At 39.0% G+C, this 27,437-nt stretch overlaps 1 protein-coding gene across 1 annotated transcript in view; it reads right to left on the bottom strand.

Moving 5' to 3' along the window:
* fras1.S (Fraser extracellular matrix complex subunit 1 S homeolog) overlaps positions 1-27,437 on the bottom strand; it is a gene marked incomplete at its 5' end in the record, with an annotated part of 329,350 nt that overhangs the window by 24,620 nt on the left and 277,293 nt on the right. The window contains 11 exons of the mRNA XM_041578095.1: positions 660-892; positions 3,416-3,691; positions 6,311-6,498; positions 7,335-7,535; positions 9,666-9,822; positions 10,455-10,660; positions 13,144-13,291; positions 13,571-13,731; positions 14,118-14,462; positions 17,167-17,413; positions 20,246-20,414. Coding sequence (XP_041434029.1) covers positions 660-892; positions 3,416-3,691; positions 6,311-6,498; positions 7,335-7,535; positions 9,666-9,822; positions 10,455-10,660; positions 13,144-13,291; positions 13,571-13,731; positions 14,118-14,462; positions 17,167-17,413; positions 20,246-20,414 — 2,331 coding nt within the window. The remainder of the gene's footprint in view (positions 1-659; positions 893-3,415; positions 3,692-6,310; positions 6,499-7,334; positions 7,536-9,665; positions 9,823-10,454; positions 10,661-13,143; positions 13,292-13,570; positions 13,732-14,117; positions 14,463-17,166; positions 17,414-20,245; positions 20,415-27,437) is intronic.

Below are 27,437 nucleotides of genomic sequence, written 5' to 3'. Positions count from 1 at the left end.
TACTTTACATTTTACAGCTATGCCATTTTGCAAGAATTTAAGCAATAAGGGTAAGGACACACGAGGAGATTCAGGGAGATTTTGTCACCTGGCTACTAATCTCCTTGTCCTTTGAGCAACTATCTCCCTGAACTGCCTCAGCGTTTTTCCCCATAGGCTACAATGAAAAGTTGCCTGCGCTAATGCACACAGGGTGATGCGTTTTCAATAGTTGCCTGAAATTGCCTCACTGAGGCAACTTTGGGCAACTATTGAAAACGCATCACCGTGTGTGCATTAGCGCAGGCAACTTTTCATTGTAGCCTATGGGGAAAAACGCTGAGGCAGTTCAGGGAGATAGTTGCTCAAAAGACAAGGAGATTAGTAGCCAGGTGACAAAATCTCCCTGAATCTCCTCGTGTGTCCTTACCCTTAAGGTTCTCTGATCACCAATTAAAACCTGGCAAGCTTTTTATTTTTAAAGCATTCACTTGTGTTTTCTTATAGCTCTTCCCCATTGTTGAAGTAAATTAGCTGCATAATGTTACTTAAAGTAAATCAGTTGTATTTTCATACCCTAAAACTAACTTTACTATATAGTGTATACATCTATCCTTAAGTCAAAGATTACTATAAATTTCACAGTAGTTCTAACAGCATTATCTCTGAGTTCAACAGACCTATTGGGATGTTCTTTTTGTTTCACATCCAGGTATTTCAATGTGGCAATAAAAGACTGTGCTTGGAATCCTCGGGCAGTTCCCGATACCACAGGAGTGTGGCAGATTGCACTATCTGTTCCTATAGTTACAATGTTACTTTGTAGTGGTGTCCCAACATGTCCCGCTTTATCCACAGCTTTGGCAACACACCGTACATGGAACCGCCTACTGAAGTAAATGCTGTCCAGGACCTAGACAATAAAAGGTAAGATTCATTTTTTAAACTCTGGTAAATTAGTTTTTATTCACAATTCGAATGGTATTTATGAAAAAAGTTGAATTTCTAAAATTCGATCAATTAGTCCCGACGTGTTTTTGATGCACAATTTTTTTTTCTCCCATTGGAGTCTATGGGGTGTCATTTTCGAGGCGAAACTTGGCAAAAATTAGGCTCATCGCTACTATTAACATCTTCAAATAGTTCAAGGGACCTCTGACATTGACTTCTACATGAACTAGGGAGGTTTTAAGTGGAGAATAGTCTTATTAGAACGGTTTCCAGGGTCGAGATGTGATAAATCTCACATTCTAATTCAAATTGTTGGTTTTAAAGAAGAAGGAAAGGAAAAAACAAAATAAGCCTTATCAGAAAGGTCCATCTAAATATACCAGTAAACCCCCAAAGTAATGCTGCTCTGAGTCCCCTTTCAAAAGAAACACTGCATTTCTTTCCTTCTATTGTGTACACATGGGCTTCTGTATCAGACTTCCTGCCTTCACCTTAAACCTCATTGCCCTGGGCAAGAGCATGCTCAGTTTGCTCCTCTTTCCCCGCCCCCCTCCCTTCTCTGCTGTAATCTGAGCCCAGAGCAGGGAGAGACTCAGGCAGGAAATGATGTCACACCACATTAATACTGCAGCTCCTATCCTACACAAACAGAGAGCTTCTAGAGCTTTTTACTCAGGTATGGTAAAACATTCTACAGAATAAATATAGCATTCTAGCTTGCACTATTGCAGCTGATCTATTGGCAATAAAATGCCTCGGTAGCTTTCCTTCTCCTTTAAATTCGAATTTGTGAGCTCCGACCAAAAAAAAAAAAAAAAATTCTAAAATTCGAATTTACCATTGGAATCCAAGAAGATTATAAAATTAAAATGGAGGAGTTATAGTTAAATATCTCTTGCTAACTGTAAGAACAGTTAGCAAGATTACAGCATTTTGGACTTGCCTCCTGGGAAAATAAAAATGTAGCAAGCAAAGTGCCTTTAATCCACCTTCCCTAAATAGATTATTTATAACACAAAGTTATGTTACAGTATGTAATGTTCAAATAAATATTATGGTAATTATGAGGAGTCTGATGAAGGAAAGGAGAGGGGGGGTCTGCTAAACTAACAAAAATTACTGAGCAATGATAAATAAGATATAATTGGCTATAATCGAGGGTATCACTACTTAAATAAACATAATGTAGAACAAGAAACACAATAGGACTTCATACCCTAGAAAGTCAAATAATACGATACTTGATTGGTAATAATGAGTACAGTTGAAATGGCGATATTCATTAGTCAACCATGTCAACACATATATATTAAAACACATTAAAAACCCAAATTTACGAAGCGCCGAAAAATTGCCAGTGACGGATTCGCACACAGCGAAACACTTCGCCAGGTGAAAATTCGTTCAGACAACACTAATTCACTAACATGCGCCGAACGCTGGCAAAGTTGCGCTAGCTTTAATTCGGCAAGCAGAGCGAAGTTGCGCCAGCGTTGGCTAATTTGCATACGGCCGGAAGTTAAAGTTAATTGGACGTATATGTTGCAACAAATACATTACATTACACAAACCCATGGAAGCTTAATAAAAGAGTTGTTATAATGCCCTACACACGAGCCCAGTGTATAGTTAATGTGCCATATGTTAGGAAACATAGGGGGATAACCCAATAAAATGTTACTCTCTTTTGCAGCCTATCACCCTGAAAAAAGGAAAAGATGCCAGTGTTTTTCAACTAAGTTTTGAGGAAGTCCTATCTACTCTATTGCACTTCGCCTGGTCTGAGGTGGAGAAAGCAAGTCTGGCGCAAGAGGAAACGTTCATTAAAATCCGCATCTTAGTGAATCTGCATAGTTACGTCCCTTCGCCAGAGCGTAACTTCGCCCGGCGGTTGAGTGCGAATGAGCACCAGCGTCAGTCTCTCTCGAAGTTACGCCTCCACCTGTTAGTAAATCAATGAAGTACCGAAATGACGGCACGCTGGCGAATTTTTGTCAGCGTTAGTCACTTCGTCCTTTAGTAAATTTGCCCCTAAGAATCCTGTAAGAGGAGGGGCCCCAAGCAAGGAGTGGTTCACTTTTCCGTTAACTTTTAATATGTCATAGAATAGCCAAAATTAAGCAAAGTTTTTTATAGCTTTTGAATTATTTGACTTATTTGTTGGACTCTGACCCCATCTAAATAACAAATGCTACTTTTTATAACTCATCTTTCTATTCAGGCTGCTCCTATTCCAGACTCTTGTTCAAATCAGTGCATGGTTGCTAGGGTAATTTGGGCCATAGCAACCAGATGGCTGAAATTACAAACTGTAGAGCTGCTGAATAAATAGCTAAATAACTCAAAAAAACACAAATAATAAAAAATGTATATCAATTGCAAATTGTCTCAGAATATCACTCTCTGCATCATACTAAAAATGTATTAGTAGTAGGTGAACAACCCTTTAAATAATTAATAATGAAATCATTTTTATTAAACTTACCATGTGATTGACACCAGTAAAAGGAGTTGTGTCAGTGATTGTCTCAAAGGGGGATCTGGCCCCAATGGAATCTGTTGGTGTTGCTACTTCCCAGATAAATAGGATTGTAGACTGGTTGATGCCAGCCTCCAAGCAACGCTCCTTCATCAGTGTGTATTTTGGAAAGTGAGGATCACATGGTGTCACACACACCAATGGATATCCAGGAGATGGAGACTTTTTCACACCTTCCCTGGTGACCTCTTCCACGTGGTCATAATCAGATAATGACAGAACCTGTAGAGAAGCAAAATGAACTGGAGAGAGTCTTTTGCAGGTAATGCCCTAATTTTCTACTTAGCCTGAAGGAGAGTCCTAGATTAATAGTAATAGATTATATTAGAAACATTTTACACTGTCTAATTACCCAGTTTTATTTTACACTGTTCCTTCAGGCACAATAACTATAGAGGTTTGGTTGCTACCCATGTGTGGTCCAGGTTTACTATGTGGGATACACCAGAACAGTTGTGGAGAATCACCATCTGAATCAAGGTCCCTCGATATTTCAGTGAAGGCATATAATGGCAAATAATCACTTTTTTTATTTTTTATAAATGACTTTGTAAGATATTATTTACAGGTATTCATTGCAATTCATTTATTGCTTGAAGGGCAGCAAAAGATTGGAATATGCGGTAGGCAAAAAGTGAACACAAGGATAATCTCCACATAATCAAACATATATTTAAATGAAAGTAAATTAAAAGGTAATTAGCTAGAAAGGAAGTAATGATTCAAATCTAATAACTATAGTGAACGCCATCAAAAGTTTGTCTTTGTATAAATGGCTGATGATCCTTACAGGTCCATTATATGGTATAGTAATTTATTGGTACTTCAGCGGTTATTTATTAAAGTCAGATTTTTTTCTCATTGGCCTTTTAAAGGGGAAAAACAATTTTTAAATGGAAAAAAATCTTCGAATTTTTTGGGATTTATTAAACCCCAAAGGGTGTTAAAAGTCAGAATAAAAAAGTTCTCCAACTCAGACCTTCTGAGTCCCTGTAGAAGTCAACAAGAAATGTCCCGAATATATCCTGATCTGTGCCGGGTTTCTCAAATCTGAAAAAGTTTTCGGTATTTGGGCATCAAATCGAACAGTTTTTTTCATGATTGTATCTAGTGTTTTCCTTAAGAAGATTTTTTCAGGAAAATGTATTGATAAATAAGGGGAAAAAATCTGTGTGGATTTGGTCAGAGTAGTTTTCAGAAATTTTTGGATTTTGATAAATAACCCCCTAAATCTTTGCCCTGAATGCTATACTTAATGAAGGAGTACAAGTCTTGCTGACATTTGATTATCTAAGGTGAGCTAATTATCAGACAGAATTCTTAGGAGAGCCACTGGCAAATTATAGTACAGTGGCCACACATTTAAGCCAACTTGCCAGTTAACACTAACGGGGGAATGTAATTAAAGTCTCAAAGAGCAAAACATTCGCACCAATTTTTTTTTAAATTGTGCACTCTTAAGAAGTGCTTGAAGGTGTCGTAATCTTTTGTAGCAAACATAACGACTTAAGAAGTTTTATTACATTAACTGAGCATTGGCGCAAACTATAAAATTCGCAAACGGCCTTCCACTGTATGAAGTGTTCGCTAAACAGTTTCTGGGTTCGCAAAAGCGATATCAAATTCGCGCAAAGCAAAATTTGTTCGAGCAAAGGCATAACTTTTCACATTGCGAAATAGTTTTTCCGTTACCGACTTTTATTACATCAGTAAAAGCACTAACATCTATGTTGTAAGCCGGTGACATTACCTATGGGTTGAGACCCAAAATTGAAGCCCTGTGCTGTTCAATGTTGGTCTCCATGACCCCCTGGAACATATTGCTATATATATATATATATATATATATATATATATATATATATATATTATATATATATATATATATATATATATATATACACATATATATATATATATATACATATTGCAATAGGCAAAAGCAACTAAAATAGCAAGTATTAATTCTAAAGCAGTGTTTTGGGTTACAAAGCAGACCATCACTATTACTTTGGGTGCTCTGATACCCCCATTGTTCAACATGATCTCAATGATCAGGACTTGTGCTAAACATACATTTTACCTTTTTTAATGGTTAATCACTACAAATCTACTGTTTTTCACCATCACCAGTATATACAGTAAACCTCCCCCTTTTGTAAGCAGGAGTATGCAGGAGGGTTATCTGTGCATATCTAATTATCTAACCTGCAATAACCAAACATGCAATAGCTTTAGTTTCCCTGTTTCCTTTTTATATCAATAGCAATGTTATCAATACTAATATCTATGTAAATAAAACAATAGGCAAAAAGTGCAAGTTCTATTCATAGTGAACAAAGAAATACTACATAGTAACATAGTAAGTTAGGTTGATAAAAGACACAGGACCATCAAGTTCAACCTCTGAACTCTATTTTAACCTGCCTAACTGCTAGTTTATCCAGAGGAAGGTGAAAAACCCCATCTGAAGCCTCTCCAATTTGCCTCAGAGGGGGAAACTATTCCTTCCTGACTCCTGACCCTGTATTCCCTCACATGCTAAAAACCCATCCATCCCCTTTTTAAAGCTATCTAGTGTATCAGCCCGTATGACTGATTCATTCATCTTGAAGAAACCCTGCTATAAGTGATCTGAAAGTGATGTAAGTGATGTTTCAAAAATATAAATTAATCATAACACATACTCACTCAAAGATGGATGGTACTGATTGATAACAGATACATGCAGCAAGGCTACTAAAAACAAAATGTATACTGGGTATTTCATACATTCTGCCAGGAATAGGTGCAAACTAAATACTTGAATGTCTTTTTGTTCAGTCAGTCAGTAGTACTCACAATAGGAGGGGATGGTAAAATTAAACTGCCTGCGGCTTCCTGGTCCAGGATTGTGACCGTGGTTGTGGTGATGTCACCAAGAACAGCCTCAATGGGATCATCTGGGCCAAGAACCAGTGAAAATGATTCATGCCACTCCCTGTCTTCATTGGACAGAATCTCCACCTTGAACAAGATATGGTCTACACCTAGAAAGTGAAGGAAAATGCTCAGTAACCGCTACACATTATTCTTATGGAAAGAAGGAACACATGCATAATTATGTACACATATAGCCATCTTTGCTAGTAGGACAATTTCAGCAAAATGACTGATTAGTGAAGATGCAGTACCAGCAGAATGGTGCAGCCAAGGAGACAGTTAGCAGACTAGTAGTCAGCACGACTTTCACTTTCTTCCTTGGCTGGGTGCACGTCCTCCAATGGCCACTTTCCACTGGCAATACTGGCAAAGAAATTAGTCCAGCACCTGCAGTTTTAAATAAAACAGCCTTTATTGGTGCAAGGGCATTGCCCTTGCACCAATAAAGGCTGTTTTATTTAAAACTGCGGGTGCTGGACTAATTTCTTTGGCAGCCAAAGAGACAAACTCAATTATCATAGAAACAGGGTTTGTGCTACTGCCACATTGTAACAAACATCTATGGTACCACTCAATAAATAAATATTGGATCAAAAATGCAAAATTATAAGAAAGAATAAAGGAGAAAACACTCACAGTTCACCTCAGTCCCAAGGTGCAAGATCAAAACTACTGTATCCAAAAAGAATGTGAGGATCTCCAATAATGAAAAAACAAATATAAAAAGTAGAAAAAATTTATTAGGACATAAAACCTTTAATGTCCTAATAAATGTCCTAATAAAATGTCCTAATAAATGTTTTCTACTTTTTATATTTGTTTTTTCATTATTGGAGATCCTCACATTCTTTTTGGATACATAGACAATATGAAATTTTTCTATTTTACAGAATAAATTAAAGGTATCAATTATCATTCTGTGTGGCTTCATTTAATGACTTACCATGGCTGAACTTTAAAACTTGACTTTTGGGGTAGTAATCAACTCCAGACTGAGCAGACCCATCTCGTGTGCTGCAGCGAACCTTTGATGTCCTGTTCTGATCTCCTTTCCTGACCACTTTAATCTTTAACATTGCAATACCATCTGGTTCCTGAGGTTCTCTCACCTGATATGTAGCTTCATCAAATTCAATAGTTGGTGCTACATGGAAGGGATGTAAATAAAAGTTAATGGTAATTAAGGGCAATTGTGAGCTGATTTGGGCACATTTAAGGGATACTGTCATGATTTTTATGGTGTAGTTTTAATTTCTAAATTACACTGTTTACACTGCAAATAATTCACTCTACAATGTCAAATTTAATTCCTTACACAAGTGTGTTTTTTTAGTTGTAATAATGTTGGTGTGTAGGCAGCCATCTCAGATCATTTTGCCTGGTCATGTGCTTTCAGAAAGAGCCAGCAGTTCAGAATGGAACTGCTGTCAGGCAGGCTATTGTTTCTTCATCTCAATGTAACTGAAGGCGTCACAATGGGACATTGGACTATTGAGTGCTGTTCTTATATTTACCAGGGAGCTGTTATCTGGTTACCTTTACTTGCAGTAAAGTTTATGAGAGCATAAGTCACGTGACTGGGGGCACCTTGGAAAAGGACAATATGTCTAGCCCAATGTCAGATTTCAAAATTAAATATAAAAAATCAGTTTGCTCTTTTGAGAAATTGATTTCAGTGCAGAAGTCTGCTGGAGCAGCACTATTAACTGATGCATTTTGAATAAAACATGTTTTAGTATACCTTTAAGTGTCACATTTTTAAGTGACCCAAAACATAGACTAACATTAAAAATGCCTAACAATAAAAAAAAGGCCCAACAAGTGTTGATGCCAGAACGTAGGTGATGCTAGCTCGAAAAAGCTTCTCTATGCATTTTCCAAAAACACAGAGCTTCAAGCACCTAAAACAGCCCTTTCTGACATTGCCCTAAGAAGAAAATCCTCCTTCCCTAGGTAAAACCTTCCACTACATTGTTTTGTAATATAATAAAAGACAAAATTCCAGTTTTATGTTGTGGATTATTGTAGCAGTAAATGGCTTCATAAACCAAATCTCTAACATAATTATTAGAAAATGAGGCGGTGTAAAATATGTGTACTAAAAGATACCCTGTATTACAGAAAAGAAGCACTTATATACACTTGTCACTTCCCGCCAAAAAAGTAGACTGTAACCTCCATTTACAAAATGTCAGTGCAGAATTGCAGATACAAATAAAATATGCAGGTAGTGTACATAGGGTATAATGTAGTTAACAGAAGTAAAACATTTGACCTCTGATTATTTTTTCCATTTTACCAAAAAAAGGCAAAAGATGTAGCAGCAAAGTTCATATTAGTGTTTGCCCTAATTTTATGGTATGATGCCTGCAATATTCTGCTTTGTTTATGTAATACTGTAAATATCAGCATTAGCATGACCATAGAAATACTGTGAATGTAAGTGATAAACATTTATGTATAGTATATGAATGATGTATCATAATGAATAATACACCCCTTTAAAGTGGTTGTTCAAACACTTTTTTCAGCTCAGATTTTTTCATATTATTCACCATAAACATTTTTCAATTGCTTTCCATCTTTTATTTTTTACAGTTTTCCCAAAATTTAAGTTTAAAGTTTAATGTTCCTGTCTCTGGAGTTTCGGTCTGACAGCTCTGACAGTGATCCAGGATCAGATTCTAAACTGTTAGAATTTGCAATATTTAGTTGATACATTTCTCAGCAGCATCTGTGGAATATTAGCAACTATTGTATCAATACTAACAGAAGCCTTTAATGAAGCTCTGGGATTCTGCTCAGCAGGGACAAAGATAAGAAATGTATCAACTAAATGTATCAGTTTAGAACAGTTAAAGAGTCAACGACCCCCCCCCCCCGAGCTGCTTTAGAAGGTGTAAAATTAATATTAAATATTAGAAAATAGAAAGTAATTGGAAAAAGTCTTTATTTCTGGTGAACTGAAACCAAATGAACTGAAAAGATTGTTTGAAGGTGAACAACCCCTTTAAATGCATGAAGGCCCTAATTTTAGAACACAGAATAAAGAACAATTGTTTGATGGGCAGCAATCGATTACTGTACAGAAGCAATTTTATTTAACCTGTGCCGGTCAATGAGACCCAAGGAGTCACCTCATCTACTACATCGCAAAACATGTATATGGTGACCTCTAATAGCATTTTATATAGCAGGGACACAGATATTTGTACTTCATAGTTGTTGGACAGATCAGAGTTTCAGGTTGTCGATTTTTATATAGGGCACTCACCATCCTCATCATTGGAAATAGTAATGGTAGCTATGTAATTTTTCCCAGTCCTAGCTCCACTCCAGTGACTTCCAAGAGGATTGCTAAGGTAAATCTTAAACTGTTCTTCTGGCTCAAATACGGAGTCATCATTTATTAAAACAGTGCAATTTTTCACCTGTCACAAGAGTCATCAATATATAGATGTGAATGTTATTTAAGTTTTGAATGAAAAACAAAGAAAAAGTTTATGATAAGCCACTACAGTAGGACAAATAATGCAAGAAAACATGTTTACAAAGGAAATAGCATGACCACAGAGGACTATGCTATAATAATATGCACATAAAATAAAATACATTAAGGGGCAGATTTATCAAGGGTTGAATTTCGAGGGTTAATAAACCCTCAAAATCGACCCTCGAAGTTAAATCCTTCGAATTAGAATATGGAATATGGAATTTCGAAGGATTTAGCGCAAATGCTTCGATTTTTATTAGATCAAAAAAACCTTAGAAAAATGCTGGGGAAGGTCCCCATAGGCTAACATTACACCTCGGTAGGTTTAAAGTGGCGAAGTATGTAGTCGAAGTATATTTTAAAGAGACAGTACTTCGTCTATCGAATGTTCGAATAGTCAAAACGATTTTTCCTTCAAATTCGATTCGAATTTGACCCAATCGATGGTCGAAGTACCCAAAAAAATACTTGAAATTCTAATTTCTTTTATTCGAACTCTTCACTTGAGCTTAGTAAATCTGCCCCTAAAAATCAGTGTACTGAAAGTTGCATGCATAAGCATGCACTTACTTTTTCTCCTTTCAAAAATATAATTCGAGAGTCATCGGAATTTCTCCTTTCTTCAAAGTCATCCATTACTCTCGCAGTTTGATACTGTGTGTAACAGCGTACTGAAGATTCATTGCTTAAGTCCCCAGTACGCAGCACAGGCACATGCAAGACTCCATCTTTCTCCTTTACTGTGAATACCTCCTTACCAAACTGCATGCTGGGTACTGTATAATGAAAAGCACAAACATTGCTTTAATAGAGCATCTTGTATTTGTCAATAAAACTATTTTCTTGAGTGTAGAGAGCACAGAACCATTGGATAACACACACAGCAATAGCAGCTTAGAGGTTTATTGTTTATTAATAATATAATTCACCCAGCAATATAAAATAGAAAGATCCCTAAGAATAAAGAATTGGGCAAGGCTAACAATATGCAGTTAAGGAGGGTTAATTTAGTGTTGTGTTATTAACAGTGCCTTACATGACAAATAAACCATTACAAATCATGCAACACCCTTTCTATTTAGTTACTGGTGCTGTCTATAGTATATAGCAGTGATCCCCAACCAGTAGCTCGCGAGCAACATGTTGCTCTCCAACCCCTTGGATGTTGCTCCCAGTGGCATCAAAGCAGGTGATTATTTTTGAATTCCAGGCTTGGAGGCAAGTTTTAGTTGCATATAAACCAGTTGTACTGCAAAACAGAGCCTCAATGTTGGTTGACAATCCCCATAGGGGCTATTAAATGGCCAATCACAGCCCTTATTTGGCACCCCAAAAACATTTTTCATACTAGTGTTGCTCCCCAACTCCTTTTACTTCTGAATGTTGCTCACGGGTTCTAAAGGTTGGGGATCCCTGGTATATAGTATACTATAGTATACTTGGAGCAATTCAAATGTTCAACACATAAGCAACTATGTTCCCACCCTTTCTTTCTTTACTAGATGTACACTGCAATTTGCATGGCACCAATGTAACATGTCACGGTGTCTGTCTTGCTTCAGCTGATGTCCTGTTCCTTGAGCCAGGAGCCTGATAATGATCTGGCTTCTACTATGCATACTTATAGTCGATAACTGAGGAGAAGAGGACATCAAGTGGTGCAGAATGCCATCTGCCATGTGCTGTTCCACTCTGCTTTTTATGAAGCAGTAGGTAAACCGGGCAGTACAGAGTGTCCCCAGTGTTGCAGTTTGGGAAGGGGTTATGAGTAGTGATGGGTGAATAAATTCACCAGACACAAATTTGCAGCGAATTTCCACATTTTGCTGCAAGCAAATTAATTAGTGAAACTGTGGCAACAATTCGACAGTGAAAAATCTGCGCGTCAAAAAAAAAAATTGATTGTGTCAAAAAAGTGGCGTGCACATAAAAATGTCAAAATTATTGGGATGCCCATTAACTATAATGCATTTGGACCAAATAGTCGCACCTATAAAAATTGTCACTCGCGCCAAAATTGATTCACATCAAAATGATTTGACCTCAATGTGTTTCATAAATCTTTCGCTGTTTCAAGACCGTCGCAGTAAATTCACAAATTTTTCGCACAGATTCGCCCATCACTAGTTGGGAGACCTATGGAAAAGGCATAGGGGCAAATTCACTAAGATCCGAAGTTGCACCAGCAACAGCTTCGACAGACTTCGCCAGGCGTAGTTTCGCCAGCGCTATGCAAATTCACTAAAATACAAATTTGCGCTCGGGGGGGCGAAAGGTAGCGAAGTTGCGCTAGCGTTAATTCGTCAAGCAAAGCAAAGTTACGCTAGCAATGCCTAATTTGCATACGGCGCCAAGTTAAAGAACAATGGAAGTATATGTAGCAGCAAATACATTACACTAAACAAGGCTGGGAAATCTTCATAAAATAAAATAGAGTTGTTATTTTGCCCTATACATGTGACCACTGTATAGTTGAGTTGCTATATGTTAGGAAATGTAGGGGGGAAGGAGGGTACCCCCAAAAAAATTTACGATCTTTTTTAGCCTATCACCCTTAAAAAAGGAAAAGATGCCAGCGTTTATTGGGACTTAGAAAAAATTTCAACTTTTTTTGAAGCAATCACTATCTACTCTATTGCACTTCACCTGGTCTGAAGTGGTGAAGGCAAGTCTGGCGCAAGAGGTAACGTTCAGTAAAATGCGTAAGTTAGTGAATTGGCGTAGTTACGTCCCTTTGCCTGGCGTAAGGGTGCGAAGTAGCGCTAGAGTAGCTCCACTTTGCTAGTGAATTTACACCAGCGCCCGTTAGTAAATCGACGAAGTAACGAAACGACATCACATTGGCGAATTTGCGCTAGTGTTAGGCACTTTGCGCTTTAGTGAATTTGCCCATAGAGTTTTAACAAGGGTTTTGGTCTCTTTTGAAAATGACTGCACTTTGCCCCCTAGGAGTTGTGCCTGTCACTTGCAAGCATCTTTATAAGTGGTATGCTGGAATACCACTTTTTTGTAAGTCATTCCTGTTATGCAATAAAGAAGCACAAGGAAACCCTTTACTTAATGCATGTTCCACTAAATATCTTTCCACATCTTTGCCCTATCACTTATAGTAATTGGGCTCTACTGTCTACACCTTTGTACAATAATAGAAAAAAACATACAAGCACATACAATTAAACTGCATTGTATGTTTTTTATAAAGTAATAAGTAGAAATTTATTTTGTGAATATCTGGCATCATTACTTTGGTTCAACTTACCATCCTGGACTGTATCATTTACTCTCACCGTAGCCTGAAATGGCTTGGTAAGTTCAGCCCCATGCGCAGAGCTTAGGAAAACCACAAATGTCTCCAGTCCTTCAATCACAGGGTGCTGTGTGTCATCCATTATAGTCAAAGTACAGTACTGAAAAAAAGATAAGAGTCTAAATGTAGACATTAAACCATCAGCCAACTGTATAGAAGTATATGAAGATTAGGAGAAGTTTAGGAGTAAACAAGCAATTGGTATGAGTATTTTCTCCCCTTGCATACATAGAACTGCAAACAACAAAACCACAGACTTTTCAAATACATCCCAACACCAGGAAGCACACTCGTCTGCATTGTGTTTGTAAGTATAATATTCATTATTTCATATTTGTTTTGTCTGTATGCAGAAATATACTGTATTTAAACAATATACCTCAGTGGTTTTCCCTTCCCTAAATTCTATCTTTTTGGAGCTGGGGACATAATCAATTCCAGGAGTTGCAGAAGGAGGATCAGACGAGCGGGTTGCGCACCACACTGAAGTAGGAACAGAAAGATCTGGTCCACTTCTTATTACAGGTATTTCAACAGAGCCTGGCATATAATAGAAAGACATAATGTTAACAGCTGACAGATATGATGAACAATGTTACTATATCTGAGATAGAGGGATACCCTCAAGTCAAATATGCGAAAATAAGTATCCTTAGGAAACAGAAAGCTACAGATGCTGAGTAATGTGTTTCAGGATAGATTGACGGAAACAACTTTGACATCCCTTCCCAACTAAATGTGTTTAAAATATCTTACATAAAGATCACTAGGTGTCTTACTGTACCAGATAGCATCAGCAGAAAAGCCCTGTACTAGTGCCTCCCCCCCAACAATAACAAATGATTCCTAAGTTAGCAAACTGCAGTTAGCTTTATTATGTCAGTAAACACAAATAATTCCATAATTAATTACAGGCTCCTTCCTACCTGCATCCTCACTAAAAGTGAATGTAGCATTTCCAAGGGAGATGGTGGAGGCATCATTGGGTCCTTCAATCATAACTTTGGCTACAGCAATGTCTCCTACTCTTGCGTTCTCAGAGGTATCAGCCAGAGCTATTTCAAATTCTTCCTCTTCCTCATACTCACTGTCATCAATCAGTTTCACATCACAGATTGACATTGTAACTCCAGGTCCGAAAACAACACGATGTTCATTGGACATTCCTCTGGACTTAAAATCAGAGCCTGATTCAAGTGCATAGAAACTGCTGCCTTTGGCTGATTTAGACAATGTGTAGCAAATGGCAGACACAATACTGGTAGGATCACCTGTGATAGACGAGAATTATGTGTTATCACAGTCACTTCATTTTAAAAGTGGTATTTTTAAAGAAATAAGCATGAATAAAAAGAAATTCTTTAGGTAAGTTTTATTAAAATGTTAACTAGAACTCATATTATACATTTGTTATAGTTATACTTTACTATATTTATACCTATTAAACTTACATATCCACATATATCACCCAGAGTTCTTTGCTACTGCTTATTTATTTAAACTTTACATTTGGTAGTATTTTCAAACATATAATATTTTGCATTTGCATGATTATTCCCTTGAAATGTCTTGTTACTATATTTAAAGTAAATAAAAAAAAAAATATATATAAATAAAAAAGAAAAAAAAAAGAAATAAAAACTTTTTTTTAAATTCCTTTCCATCTTTTTTTTTATTTCTCACAGTTTTTTCCAAAACTGAAGTTTAAAGTTTAATGTTCCTGTCTGGCAGCTCAGTGATCCAGAGCAGATTCTGAACTTTCAATTTACTACATTAGTTTATATATTTCTCAGCAGTATTTGTGGAACATAAGCAATTATTGTATTAATTCTAACAGCTGCTTTAAATGAATCTCAGGGATTCAGCTCAGCAGAGACAAAGATAATAAATGGACCAACTAATGTATCAATTCAGAACTGTTACAGAGTTGGCAGCCCCGTCCCCCCCAAGCTGGTTTACAAAAAATAAGGTGAAAAATGCACTTCACTATTAGAAAAATGGTCACAATTAGAAAATAGAAAGTAAGTATTTCTGTTGAACTATCTGAAACCAACTGAACAGAAAAAAAGTGTTGGAAGGTGAACAACCCCTTTAAGTATAATAACAAGACCTTTCAAGGGAATCATCATGCAAATACAAAATATTATATGTTTGAGAATTCCACCAAATGTAAAGTATCAATAAATAAACAGTAGCTAAGAACTTTGGGTGATAATATATATGGCGCAATATAAGTTTTATACCACTGCATTTAGTGGTAATTAAATTGTTGTAAATTCGAGGTATTTATAAGTTTAATACCACTGTATTAAGAATCAGATGTTAGGCAGCTTCATTTGGATAAAAAGTTTGAACTTGATGGGCAGGTATCTTTTTTTCAACTTATATCACTATGTAGTGTTATAACCAAATGAGAAGATTATACATTTATATCCGATTTCTTAATACTCCCACTAGATGGCGCTTATGGGATATCCTATAACTACAGCTGTACATGTATGTGAAACCAGGGGCGTAACTATAGAGGAAGCAGACCCTGCGGCTGCAGGGGGGCCCAGGAGGTATAGGGGCCCCATGAGGCCCTAATTCATATACAATTTCAATAAATATTGGAGAAACAAGTCAACCTCTAAACATTTTGGGGGCCTGAAAAATAATTTGCTTTGGGGCTCAGTATTATCTATTTACGCCAATGTGTGAAACTCTTTAGAGAACTGAATAATTTGCACAAGAAGCTATAACACGTGTAGTAGAGATAATAAAAGTGACTTTACCTGCAGCAACTATTAATCTAAGGCTAGAACTCCACGACGAGCCTGAAGCGCGCTGAGTTTTCACCCGACAGTCGGATAAATGTAGTTCTAACCTATGATTTCTCCTTCACTTCCTGCATGCGTTTTGTCGCATAGCGACGCGTCGGCTCCAGACGCATCGTGGAGTTCTAGCCTAAAAGGATAGTCCCCTGCATTTTCACAGCAGACAGCTGTGTTTTCATTTACAACCAAAGTAATGCTGATAAAATACCTGATGTGTTTTTGCCCCAAAACATAGCTGGGTATCAAATGGACAGTAATCATAATGTACAGAGTATATGATACAGACCCCCTTACATGGAAATGGTATGTGAGTATTAAGACACTCATTGTAGTGCTACACTGTGTGGGCAGATAGGTAACAAGGATTTCCAATGCAGGTGTATAACATATTCATTGGGTGACTAGCCCACTACTGAGAAAAGGGAGGCCATGCTAAAAAAACAGAGCAGAGAAAGTTAATACTGGAGTAAGGGAAGCCTTTATAAAAGGTAACCTCATTGTATGGTATCTGTTATCCAGAAACCTATTATCGAGAAAGAACCAAATTACAGAAAGGCCATCTCCCATAAACTCCATTTTATCAAAATAAAGCAATTTTTAAAAATTGGTTTCCATTATCTCTATAATAATAAAACCATACCTTTTACATGATCCAAAATAAGATATAATTAATCCTCATTGCAGTCAAAACCAGCCTATTTGGTTTTTTTAATGTTTAAATGATTTTATAGTAGATTTAGTGTGTAAAGATCCAAATTACAGAAAGATACGTTATATGGAAAACCCCAGGTCCCAAGCAGTCCCATACCTGTGCTGGAGCAATACTGCATTAGGATATTATTATCTTTCAATTTTACAGCACTTACATATTATGAAGTTCTTCTGAAACTATATACATCACATCAATCCCTGCCCCAGTGGAGCTTACAATTTTACAAGTGCTATCACATTTACACTATGGTTAATTTTATCATGACTCATATTAACCTGCTTGTATGTTGTTAGAGCATGGTTGGGAAGGCAAAGTACCTGGAAGATACCCAAGCAAAGATTTTTTATTATTTTATAATTTGTTTACATTTTCATTTGCCCCCATATTTATGGTAATACCCCCTCACTCAGGACTGTTAATTTATGCCAAGACATATCTAGGACAGACCTTTTCTTTCAATGGGAACAGACAGGAGCCCTGCACTTTCATTGGCACGGTATATCTTCTTCTCAAACTGCAGGGTGGGCTCATCCTCCGTGTCATTAATGTTAACTGTGGCTTTAGTGATGTGACCCAGTAGGGCATACACAGGCATGCTGAGCTCCACTGTGAATTGTTCAATGTTCTCATACACTTCATCATCATTTATAATGATAGTGCAAGTTTTAGTATCCTCACGTTCATCAAACTGCACCTAAAAAGCAAAAAATTTGTTATTTGTGTGTACAAAGGCATCTGATGCTTTAAGGGGAAATGTGATTAAAAGAGAGGCATTCATGGGTGATATTTTTGATTCGGTTGCAACTAACAAAAATGGCGCTCAAATCAGCTAGAAGAGATATTTCTAGAGTTATTTCTTTAAAAATCATTTTGACATTTATGTAACTTGCATTAAATTGTTTAAAATAAGAGACATTGTTTTAAAAGGCAGAGCCATGCAGAGAAAAAGAGCTGATGGAATAGAAAGATAACTGATAAACTGATAATGATACAATGTTCCCACTAAGGTCAGGGAATCTAGCAATCGCATTGTAATTTTCACGGAGGCTGAAAAGAGCCAGAGTAGAATGGAAAATGATAGACTCATTTCAATTTGTTGCTATATTTTACTAGACCTGGTGAAAACTTGTATTAATGTATTACTTTATTTATAGAGAAAAGTACCCAAAAAGACACAGGATGTCCCTGCCCTGTAGAAGTTACAATCAAAGTTTTTACAGTCAAGTGATATGCACCTTTTAAATTGTTTTCATTATTTTTGCAAGGAGCCTATGAAGCATGAAATACATTTTCCATAAGAGAATTATGTAACACACACTTGATTAATTCCGTGAGAAATGAAAACTGCATTTGAAAATGGTATTTTATTGTTTCTATTCCTGTTCGGATGTCTTCTGTTGCTAATCCTATGCTATACAGGTATGGGATCTGTTATCCAGAAACCAGTTATCCAGAAAGCCCTGACTTACAAAAAGGCAATTTCCTATAGACTTCATTTTATCTAAAAAATGTATTTTATCTAAAAAATTATTTCCTTTTTCTCTGTAACAATAAAACAGTACCTAGTACATGAGCCAAACTTAGATATAATGAGTCCTTATTGGAAGCAGAACCATCCTATTATGTCGCCCGAAGTTGCCTCGTGAGGCAATTTCGGAAAACGAAGAGCCGCGAGTGCCATCCCGTTGGCGATTTTTCATTATAGCCAGCGGGAAGGCAGGGGAAAGCAGTTCGGGGAGATTGTCGCCCAGAAGAAGAGGCGATTAGTTTCCAGGCGACTAAATCTTCCCGAATATCCGTATGTGCCATTACCCTTACATGATTTTCTAGTAGACTTAAAGAGATACTGACACCAGAAAATAACCTTTTTTTATCTATCATAATATTGTCTTTGCATACGATTTATAATTTTGACATAAAAGTTTTTGCCTGATGCTCTTTCATTACCTTTCTTACTCCCATGTTCCTCTATGAGGGGCTTCCATCTTTGTGCAGCAATAGTCTGTTAGCATTAGAAACTCTAACTGACAGGTTGAGAAGGGACGGGTTAAGGAACTTCAAGTAACAATTACGTACAAAAGCAAAACTATCAGTGAAAAATTATCAACATGACCTAACTGCTAACTTTTAATGTAGATTAATATTTTGAAAAGAACATTTTTAGTGTCAGTATTACTTTAAAAGGGATGTAAAATCAGAAAATGAAATTTCTTTAACAGGGCCATTGTCGAAAAATAAACCTATCTTCAATGTACTTCAATAAAAAATGATGTACCCTTTTCATAAAAATCGTGATTTTCTGCTCTGCAGTTCCCCCTTCTCTCCACTCACACGGACTTCAGCCTGCATGAATTCCTCAATCTGGCACGGCCAGTCAGTGGTTGCTTTAATTCAAAACAATCTCCCCTCCCCGGAGTTCTGAAGTGTCAGGGAAGCAGCGTGTGGAGTTGTCACAGAGGTTAGCTTTAGTTAGGAAGGAACAGATAAATTAACCCTAAAGGTGGCCATAACAATTACGATCTTTCTTGGAAAAGATCATTCCAAGAAAGATTGTTCGTTTCAGTACACACGTTTAGAGCTGAATCATCAGATATACAGGTAGAAACAATAAAATTCTACCTGTATCTGATGATTCAGCACTAACAATGACAGTCTTCAAAGGCACCCCATCAAAATTTTCTGTCCAGCCTGATCGATGAGCCGACCTATATCCATGTCTTCGGCCGATATTCAAGTCTTCTGCCAATATCGGTCGGCTCTTTTACCACCATACACGCACCGAATATCATTCAAAAATGTGTTTTGTATGATATTATCTGTGAGTCAATGGCCACCTTAAGTATCGCTTATCATTTTCAAGTAAAGCAGCCACAAGCATGGCAGTAAAGAGTGACGGAAGTTTATCAGAGCACAAGTCACATGACTTGGAGCAGCTGGGAAACTGACAATATGTCCAGCCCCATGTCAGATTTCAAAATTAAATATTAAAAAAATCTGTTTGCTCTTCTGAGATTTCAGTGCAGAATTATGCTGGAGCTGCACTATTAACTTATACGTTTTGACATTTTTTTCCCCATTACAGTATCCCTTTAAAAAGCTGATTACCCAGCAAGTTAACTCTTATTAGACCAGGCTAAAATGAGTAAAAGCATGGGCAATATTTGGTCACTTACAGGAACAGGACTTTAGTACTTGCAAGAGGAACACAGATAACACTGCTATGATTAATAAGAATATTTCATATATCATGTTATTTACAACCTGTTAAGGCTTATGGACATCTGGGTGATTTTTCCTTTACCAGTACAACAAAGCAGATGCAAGTGGGGTAAACTGCATTCACTTTAAAAATATTCAGGGGTTTACCCTGCTTGCAACTGCTCTGTTGTCACAATTTACTGATGAAGGTGTTGACCCTGTACCACACACCTAGCTTTCTTGCTAAAGAGGGTAGCGTGTGCTGCTGGTATTTTTCTTTGCCCTAAAACCTTTATTTGCTTTCACTGGTTGGCCATATAGTATTTACCTGTCCTGCATACTCCACATAATCCTGCTGCCTATGTTTCAGGCCCACACTGGAGCTTGACGTGGCTGTTCCCTGTTCTGTGTGGCACAGCACTATAGCATACTGGTTCAGATTTCCACTTCTCTTTACTGTGATGCTGATGGAGCCCGCTTTCTCACTCACATTGTAGCTAAAAACAAGAAAATAGGTGGTTTACAAAAAACATAATTTTTTTTTCCTCAACAAAGAGACCTTCTTACATATATCAAAACTGTCAGGATCAATCATTAATTATGAGTGTGAATCCTAGGGGCATATTTATCAAAATCCAAATTTTTCTGAGTTATTTAATTAAACTAGAATTGAACTAGAATTCACGATTAGAGTTTATTTATTATAACAAAAAGCACTATTTAATTGAAAAAATGTAGCAAAAATCCGAATACCATTTTTTTCGGAGTTTTTTTCCCAAATCCCTCGATTTTTTTTCGGAATAGTCAGATTTTCGGCTTAAATTCCAGCTCAGATCACAGAAAATTACTAATAGGATAGGAACCTCTCCTATTGATTTATATAGAACCTCTGTAGGTCTGTGATGCTGGATTTTCAGATTCAGACTTGGGGTATAATAAATCACAAAACTTAGAGTTTTTGGCTTTTGGACTTTAATAAATAACCCCCATACTGTTAGCATTATGTGTGTATATGCGTGTGTTGCATCTGCCAGCAATAAGGCATCACTGGAAATAATTATAGGACTTTGCAACACTCTGCAGTTGAAATAGGATTATCAGTGCAGGTCAGTGATATAAAAAAACCTCTTGGACTTCGTGCTGTACGGGTCCAACCACCTGGTCCAACACAGTTGCTAGAATCATTTTGACCTGTTTCTAGCTTCCTCAGCAGGAAACCAAATCACAGTGAATGATGCGGGAGACTTGAAAGTGATTTACCCATTAAATGAATACATTAATACTAATATACAGAGAGTAAAATATTTCTGATATGCTTTTTATTATATTTAGCTTGAAACATTTAGTGCATATTTTAGGATTTATTTGACAGGATTAAAGTATTTGATTCATAGAGTCTCTTGGAAAGAGCCATCATTACCAGGCTCATTGATTTAATCTTTTAATGCTTAGTTAATCAGTCTATACATGTTACATTCTGTAATGCTGATGAATCTATATTGAAAAAATTGAAATCCAGTTAAAACAAAGGGATAAACTACATGGGAGATCTTGATCAGATTTTGTGGGATTGTACAAAATCTGATCCCCATGGCTATAATGTAAAATTGGATCAGAAAAAAGTGGGATGGTGTGATTTGTTTATTTAACTACATCCGACAATCAATGTATTTCAATAAAAAAAAAAGGTGTTGGTCAGACACCATCAGATTTTATTTCTATTTTTTATCAGATGAAGACGTGCAGTGTTAACATCCGACAGGTGTGTTGTGTTGGAGTGCAAATCTTCCATATAGTATATAGATCAGCTTTTTATATCATTCCCAATATATTTGACCCATGTGACTCCATCCAGCTTGTATAAAACCTCCTATGCAGTTTAGCCCTAAAGTAGGCCATGTATTGCCAGATTATGTTGAATGCTTTTTGCCATGATACCTGTCACCCTGGGCAGACCACAATGCAGTCCGATTGGATCTTGGACATTCAGTCCAAAAAGAAAATGTTATCAGCTGATTTCCTCTTCATGTATGAGGGGCACTGGCTTTTTCCTGCAACATCCTCTCATTTGGGCCACCGGCCCCAACAAAAATAATCATTCTTTTCAATCCATGTGGATATATATATATATATATATATATATATATATATATATATATATATATATATATATAGATGTAGGGATGTGAAAATCTTAGACACCCTTACACATTACAGACAGGCACATCCCTAGTTATATGGATGCCTAAAAGGTCCTTATGGGGACCTTGTGCTTATGTAACCCCTGTAGTTCTCACAGTGTACACCAGATGGCACTGTGCCAGAGTATAAAAAATTTATGAACCATGAGGTCTGGGTCCATTGCTTTAGCCCAACCAAGCAGGCTGGAAGGGAATGGGTAGTGTCGACCCTAGGCGCCTTGGTCCTAGTAATTAGATAGCTATACTCAATTATAGATCACTCTAGGGGTGATAGAGAGGCTAAATAGTTGAGCAGCTCAAGGCTCCACTAAAGAGATTAGTGGGATTAAGATCCCAGGGTATCAATGACCCAGAGAGGGACTAAAGTGTTGAGATTAGGGATGGTAGGTTTCCCCTAAGAGCAACCAAAGAGATCCTGAATATTGGGCGATACCCATACAAGCTGCATTCCCTAGCCTGTAGGGGATTCAGCCTATACGTGCTGTGAGTATATGCTTCCTTTATGCTGCTGTGTTATTCTATGCTCCATTGTGGATCAATGTGCTGAATGATCTATGTGCTATTGTTTAATAAATACAGTTCTATGTTCAACCGTTAAAGAACTACTGGCGCCCATCATTGTGCTATTGCACCTAGTTACAGTTACACTACACCCTGCCTCCACCCCGCTGCAAGGGCTTGCCCCTGAGAAAGAGAGCTCATCTGTGGTATCAGCCCACAAAGGAAAGTAGCTATAACTGCTAAATACAAATCAGTTTACTATAGCGCTACATTTTGGCGCCCAACGTGGGGATCTGTAAGGGTTAAACTGTAACACTGCACGCAGCTTAGTGTGACAGGCGCTGCGTGTGCGGACTCAGTAGGAAAAAGGACACCTAGGCGGGGAAAGTCTGCAGTTCTTATTCCCTGAGCGGTGTGCCTACTGATCATATTGTGAGCGTGTATTTCCCTCACATAATTCAATCACCTAAAAGCATTGTGGCTCCCCTGTCTGAAGCTGCATTGTGGGACTGGCCCTTAGAAATGGGAGCGGATCCTGACTACACGTTTGTAGTGGATAATGTCCCTGAGGGGTGTCCCATAGATATTGTGAATCACTCCTTAATGGGCAACCCCATATTTGATGCTTTTGAGTATGTTGCACAAGAACCTTCAGATGAGAAAGGATTTGTTCGGTTCTTGTATTGGGTCCCTGCTGTACCTAACAGTGATACATGGCCTTCCCGGGTTTACCCTATGGGAGTCTCTGAAGAAGGGTGTCCGTGCCGGTATCAGAGCCTGCCTAAGTCTGCCCAGCTCATATGTAGTCCCCCTAAATCAGGGGTCCCCAACCTTTTTTACCCATGAGCCACATTCAAATGTAAAAAGTTTTGGGGAGCAACACAAGCATGAAAAAGTCCCTTGGGGTGCCAAATAAGGTCTATGATTGGCTATTTGGTAGCCCCTTTGTGGACTGGCAGCCTACAAGAGGCTCTACTTGACACTATACTTTGTTTTTATGCAATTAAAACTTGCCTCCAAGCATGAAATTCAAAAATAAACACCTGCTTTGAGGACCCTGAGAGCAACATTCAAGGGGTTGGAGAGCAACATGTTGCTCACGAGCTACTGGTTGGGGATCACTGCCCTACATCAATGCTTAATCAGACTCCTGTGTGTGAAGACACAATGGTAGATGAATCCTATTATGGCTCCAGCTTATGGGGAGAGAAAAAGGGCTGCAGCACCAAGGATTCAGGCTACGCTGAATTTAAAATGTCTACCCCTGGGCTTAATCCATTCCTAGCTGCTAATGCCAAAGACTTTAATGACTTTCTGCTAGTTTAGGAACATGTTGGTTTGGCCCTGGGAACAGAACCATTGGTGGACAGTTGTCCTGCGACACCACCACTTTCACCACCATCTATACCCCCACGTGTAGGAAAAGTTGCTGTGAAGGAATTTTGTGCTGCACAACTTCCCGCGCCAACGCCCTGCCCTGCATGGGTTAAGAAGGGAAATGCGCGAAAAAGTAGAAAGGGTGTACCAGATTATCCCAAGGGGGTGTTGCCCGAATCATGGCGAGACGTCCCAACCTGGAGGATAGTACTGCCGCTATATTGAGTTTGGTTTCCATGCTGTTGGACTCGGCTGAGTCAGAGAGGTGTGTTGCCGAAACTATTGCTGAACCTGTTGGCGAATCTGTTGCTGAACCTGAGGTTCCGGAGCCTAAAATGGAGCCTCTGCCCTGTGCTACTACCCGGGTGGGGCCCGAGCGACAGTATGTGTACCAAGGTACCTTTACCCCAAGTGAAAGGGGGAATGATGATTCCGGCCTGTGGCGTGTGTGATATGGAAGCGCCCAACGCCTTAAAGGACCCGGATGGCGTGTGTTCGCAATGCGAGGCCTGCTTATGGATGGGACCCTTCAACCGGGCTGATCAACCTCCATTGGTGGAGAAGACACGGGACAAGGTGAGCGGCAAAACTATTCTCATCTACCAAGAGATCGAGGGTGCCCCGGGGGTGTCAGCGGCTGCGACCCCCTCGCCAGAACCTGTCCCAGAACTTGCCCTAGAACCGGCCTTCGTACCCATACCCGAAGCTGTACTAGATGGGTCACCCAGTAAGACTCCACTCATCCCAGAATGTGCCTCCCCAACCGAAGTGGTTCCACTCGAGGGAGATGTGCCCGTGACTGCGGCTGCGTCCGTGAAGTACCGACAGTACCGTCCGGCTGGACGACAGATGTGTGCTCCACTACTCCTTTGCTACAGCCTGAAAATTCGTGTGATATTCTGGCGTGCTTGATGCCTACACCATTGATCGTGCCTACATCAGTGTCGGCTGCCCCAGGGGGAGAAGTGTTTACCCCTTCTGCTATAGGGGCCCCCGCTTGCTGCATTCCCGCACCATTACCGCTCACAGAGGACTATCTGGAAAGGGCGCGGCACGTGCTCGAAGTTGATGCGGCCTGCAGGCCTGACGCTGCTTCTGTACCCTCGGAGGAGGAATGCTTGCAGCCTGTGCTGATGTTGGGAAAGAAGATCCTCCCCCGATGATCCTAAAGTATCCCGTGCGCCTATAGGTGTTAAAGGAGCCACAGCAGTCCCTGTTGTGTCAAATTCTACTGAGCCAGATACTTCACCAACGGTGAAAATGGACTGTACCGTGTCCCATGCCTCACAGGAGGAACGTGTTGGGACTGATCGGAAGGCTACCTCAGTGATACGTCCCAAGGAAGATCCTTCACCCCGCAGAGTGTTGGTGAGTGATTTGTGGCCTTGAGGGGATTTGACTGTGACAATTAATACAGCCCTTGCTGTTCCCACTCCAACTCCAGTCATAGGCCATGATATTGATTGGAGCAAGTTTGCTTTTAATCGATTGGGACCGATTGCACCTATAGCTCCAACTATCAGAGACCCTCCAATATTGGAAGATGATGAGGATTTGCTGGAGAAGTTGTTTTCCTCCAGTGTGAATAGTGCTGACGAATCCATATTGGAAATTCCTGCACAGATTCGGTGCCAAAGCCAAAGATCTGTGGCGAGTGAACCAACCAAGCCTGTATGCCCCAAAGTGATGGTGCCTCAAACTCCTAGTGAACCAGGAGAAAGCACTTGTGTTGCAGAACTATACCACTATGAGTGGGGAAAGATATCCCTGGAGAGGGAAAAAAATTTGCTGGCTGCTATTCCCAAGCCTAAGGAAGACAACCCCTTAGGACCAGTTCCAGGATGGGAAGAGTATGAGGAGAATACCCCCACAGCTGAACCTGAGTGGGACCCTTCTACCAAAGTGCCTTGCAGCTTTATGCTCCTCCCATCATAGGCCCCGAGGAGGAAAAAGATTTCTGCGTGCTGCCAGGACGGGCAGATCCCAACGTTTTCACTTCTGTGTCTAGAGTACAGAGAGTGATAAATTTCCATGTGCATAGAACTTGGGGTTACTTTATGCCCTATGCTCCTCTGTGGGTGTACGAAAAGGTGGCTGCATCTTACGAGAACTGGCTGATCGATGAGATCCTACAGAAGGAAAAGATGCACCACAGTTGCCTCACAAACCCTGACAAGGTGAGGCATGAGCAGGATTGGCAGTACTTAAGATCCATTGAGAAAGAGTGGTGGTATGGTCGCACCATTCTCAAGAATGCGTTGAAGAGCTGTGGAAAGTATAACCCTACCAAGTACTTCAACTTGGAAGTCTACATGGGCGATGGACAATGGGTGGACAAACCCCATCCCAAATATTATATCCCTTATGAAGATACCAAGGCAAGATTTCTTCACATGATATAATTTTGGTGGGTGGAGGCCTGTTTGAAGGAAATTGTTTTTGCCCCTGATGATACTCCATTGGGAGTCTGCTGCTATTGTTTTTGAGCTACCTGTTTTCCTGTCCCTCCAAAGTGACTACAGGGAAGGATTTTTCTTCTTTTACTCCACTTGGAGTTAGGTCCAAGGACTGTTTAGTTAACACCTGCCCGTTGGTAGGTTCATCCAATTTTCCCTTTACCCTCCTAAGTGCATTTAAAAAGGACTGTGGGTTCGACTGTTTGATGGACTAGAATACTGATGTGTTTGGAATGCAGTATTTCTAACTTGTACCTTCTTTTGTAGGTGTTTACTGACAAAGTTTACCTGCCTATGAATGAAACTGAATTCACCAGGGGGAGAATGTACGGATGTAAAAATCTTAGACACACTTACACATTACAGACAGGCACATCCCTAGTTATATGGACGCCTAAAAGGTCCTTATGGGGACCTTGTACTTGTGTAGCCCCTGTAGTTCTCACAGTGTACACCAAATGGCACTGTGCCAGAGTATAAAAGGTTTAGGAATCATGAGGTCTGGGTTCATTGCTTTAGCCCAGCCAAGCAGGCTGGAAGGGAATGGGTAGTGTCGACCCTAGGTGCCTTGGTCCTAGTAATTAGATAGCTATACTCAATTATAGATCACTCTAGGAGTGATAGAGAGGCTAAATAGTTGAGCAGCTCAAGGCTCCACCGAGGAGATTAGTGGGATTAAGATCCCAGGGTATCAATGACCCAGAAAGGGACTAAAGTGTTGAGATTAGGGATGGTAGGTTTCCCCTAAGAGCAACCAAAGAGATCCTGTATATTCGGCGATACCCATACAAGCTGCCAACTTACTCTCTGCTGTGTATTCCCTAGCCTGTAGGGATTCAGCCTATACGTGCTGTGAGTACATGCTTCCTTTATGCTGCTGTGTTATTCTATGCTCCATTGTGGATCAATGTGCTGAATGATCTATGTGCTATTGTTTAATAAATACAGTTCTATGTTCAACCGTTAAAGAACTACTGGCGCCCCT

Source organism: Xenopus laevis, chromosome 1S, assembly GCF_017654675.1.
Source record: "Xenopus laevis strain J_2021 chromosome 1S, Xenopus_laevis_v10.1, whole genome shotgun sequence".
In the NCBI taxonomy this organism is placed as follows: domain Eukaryota; kingdom Metazoa; phylum Chordata; class Amphibia; order Anura; family Pipidae; genus Xenopus; species Xenopus laevis.
This window is presented reverse-complemented; position numbering and strand designations above follow the sequence as displayed.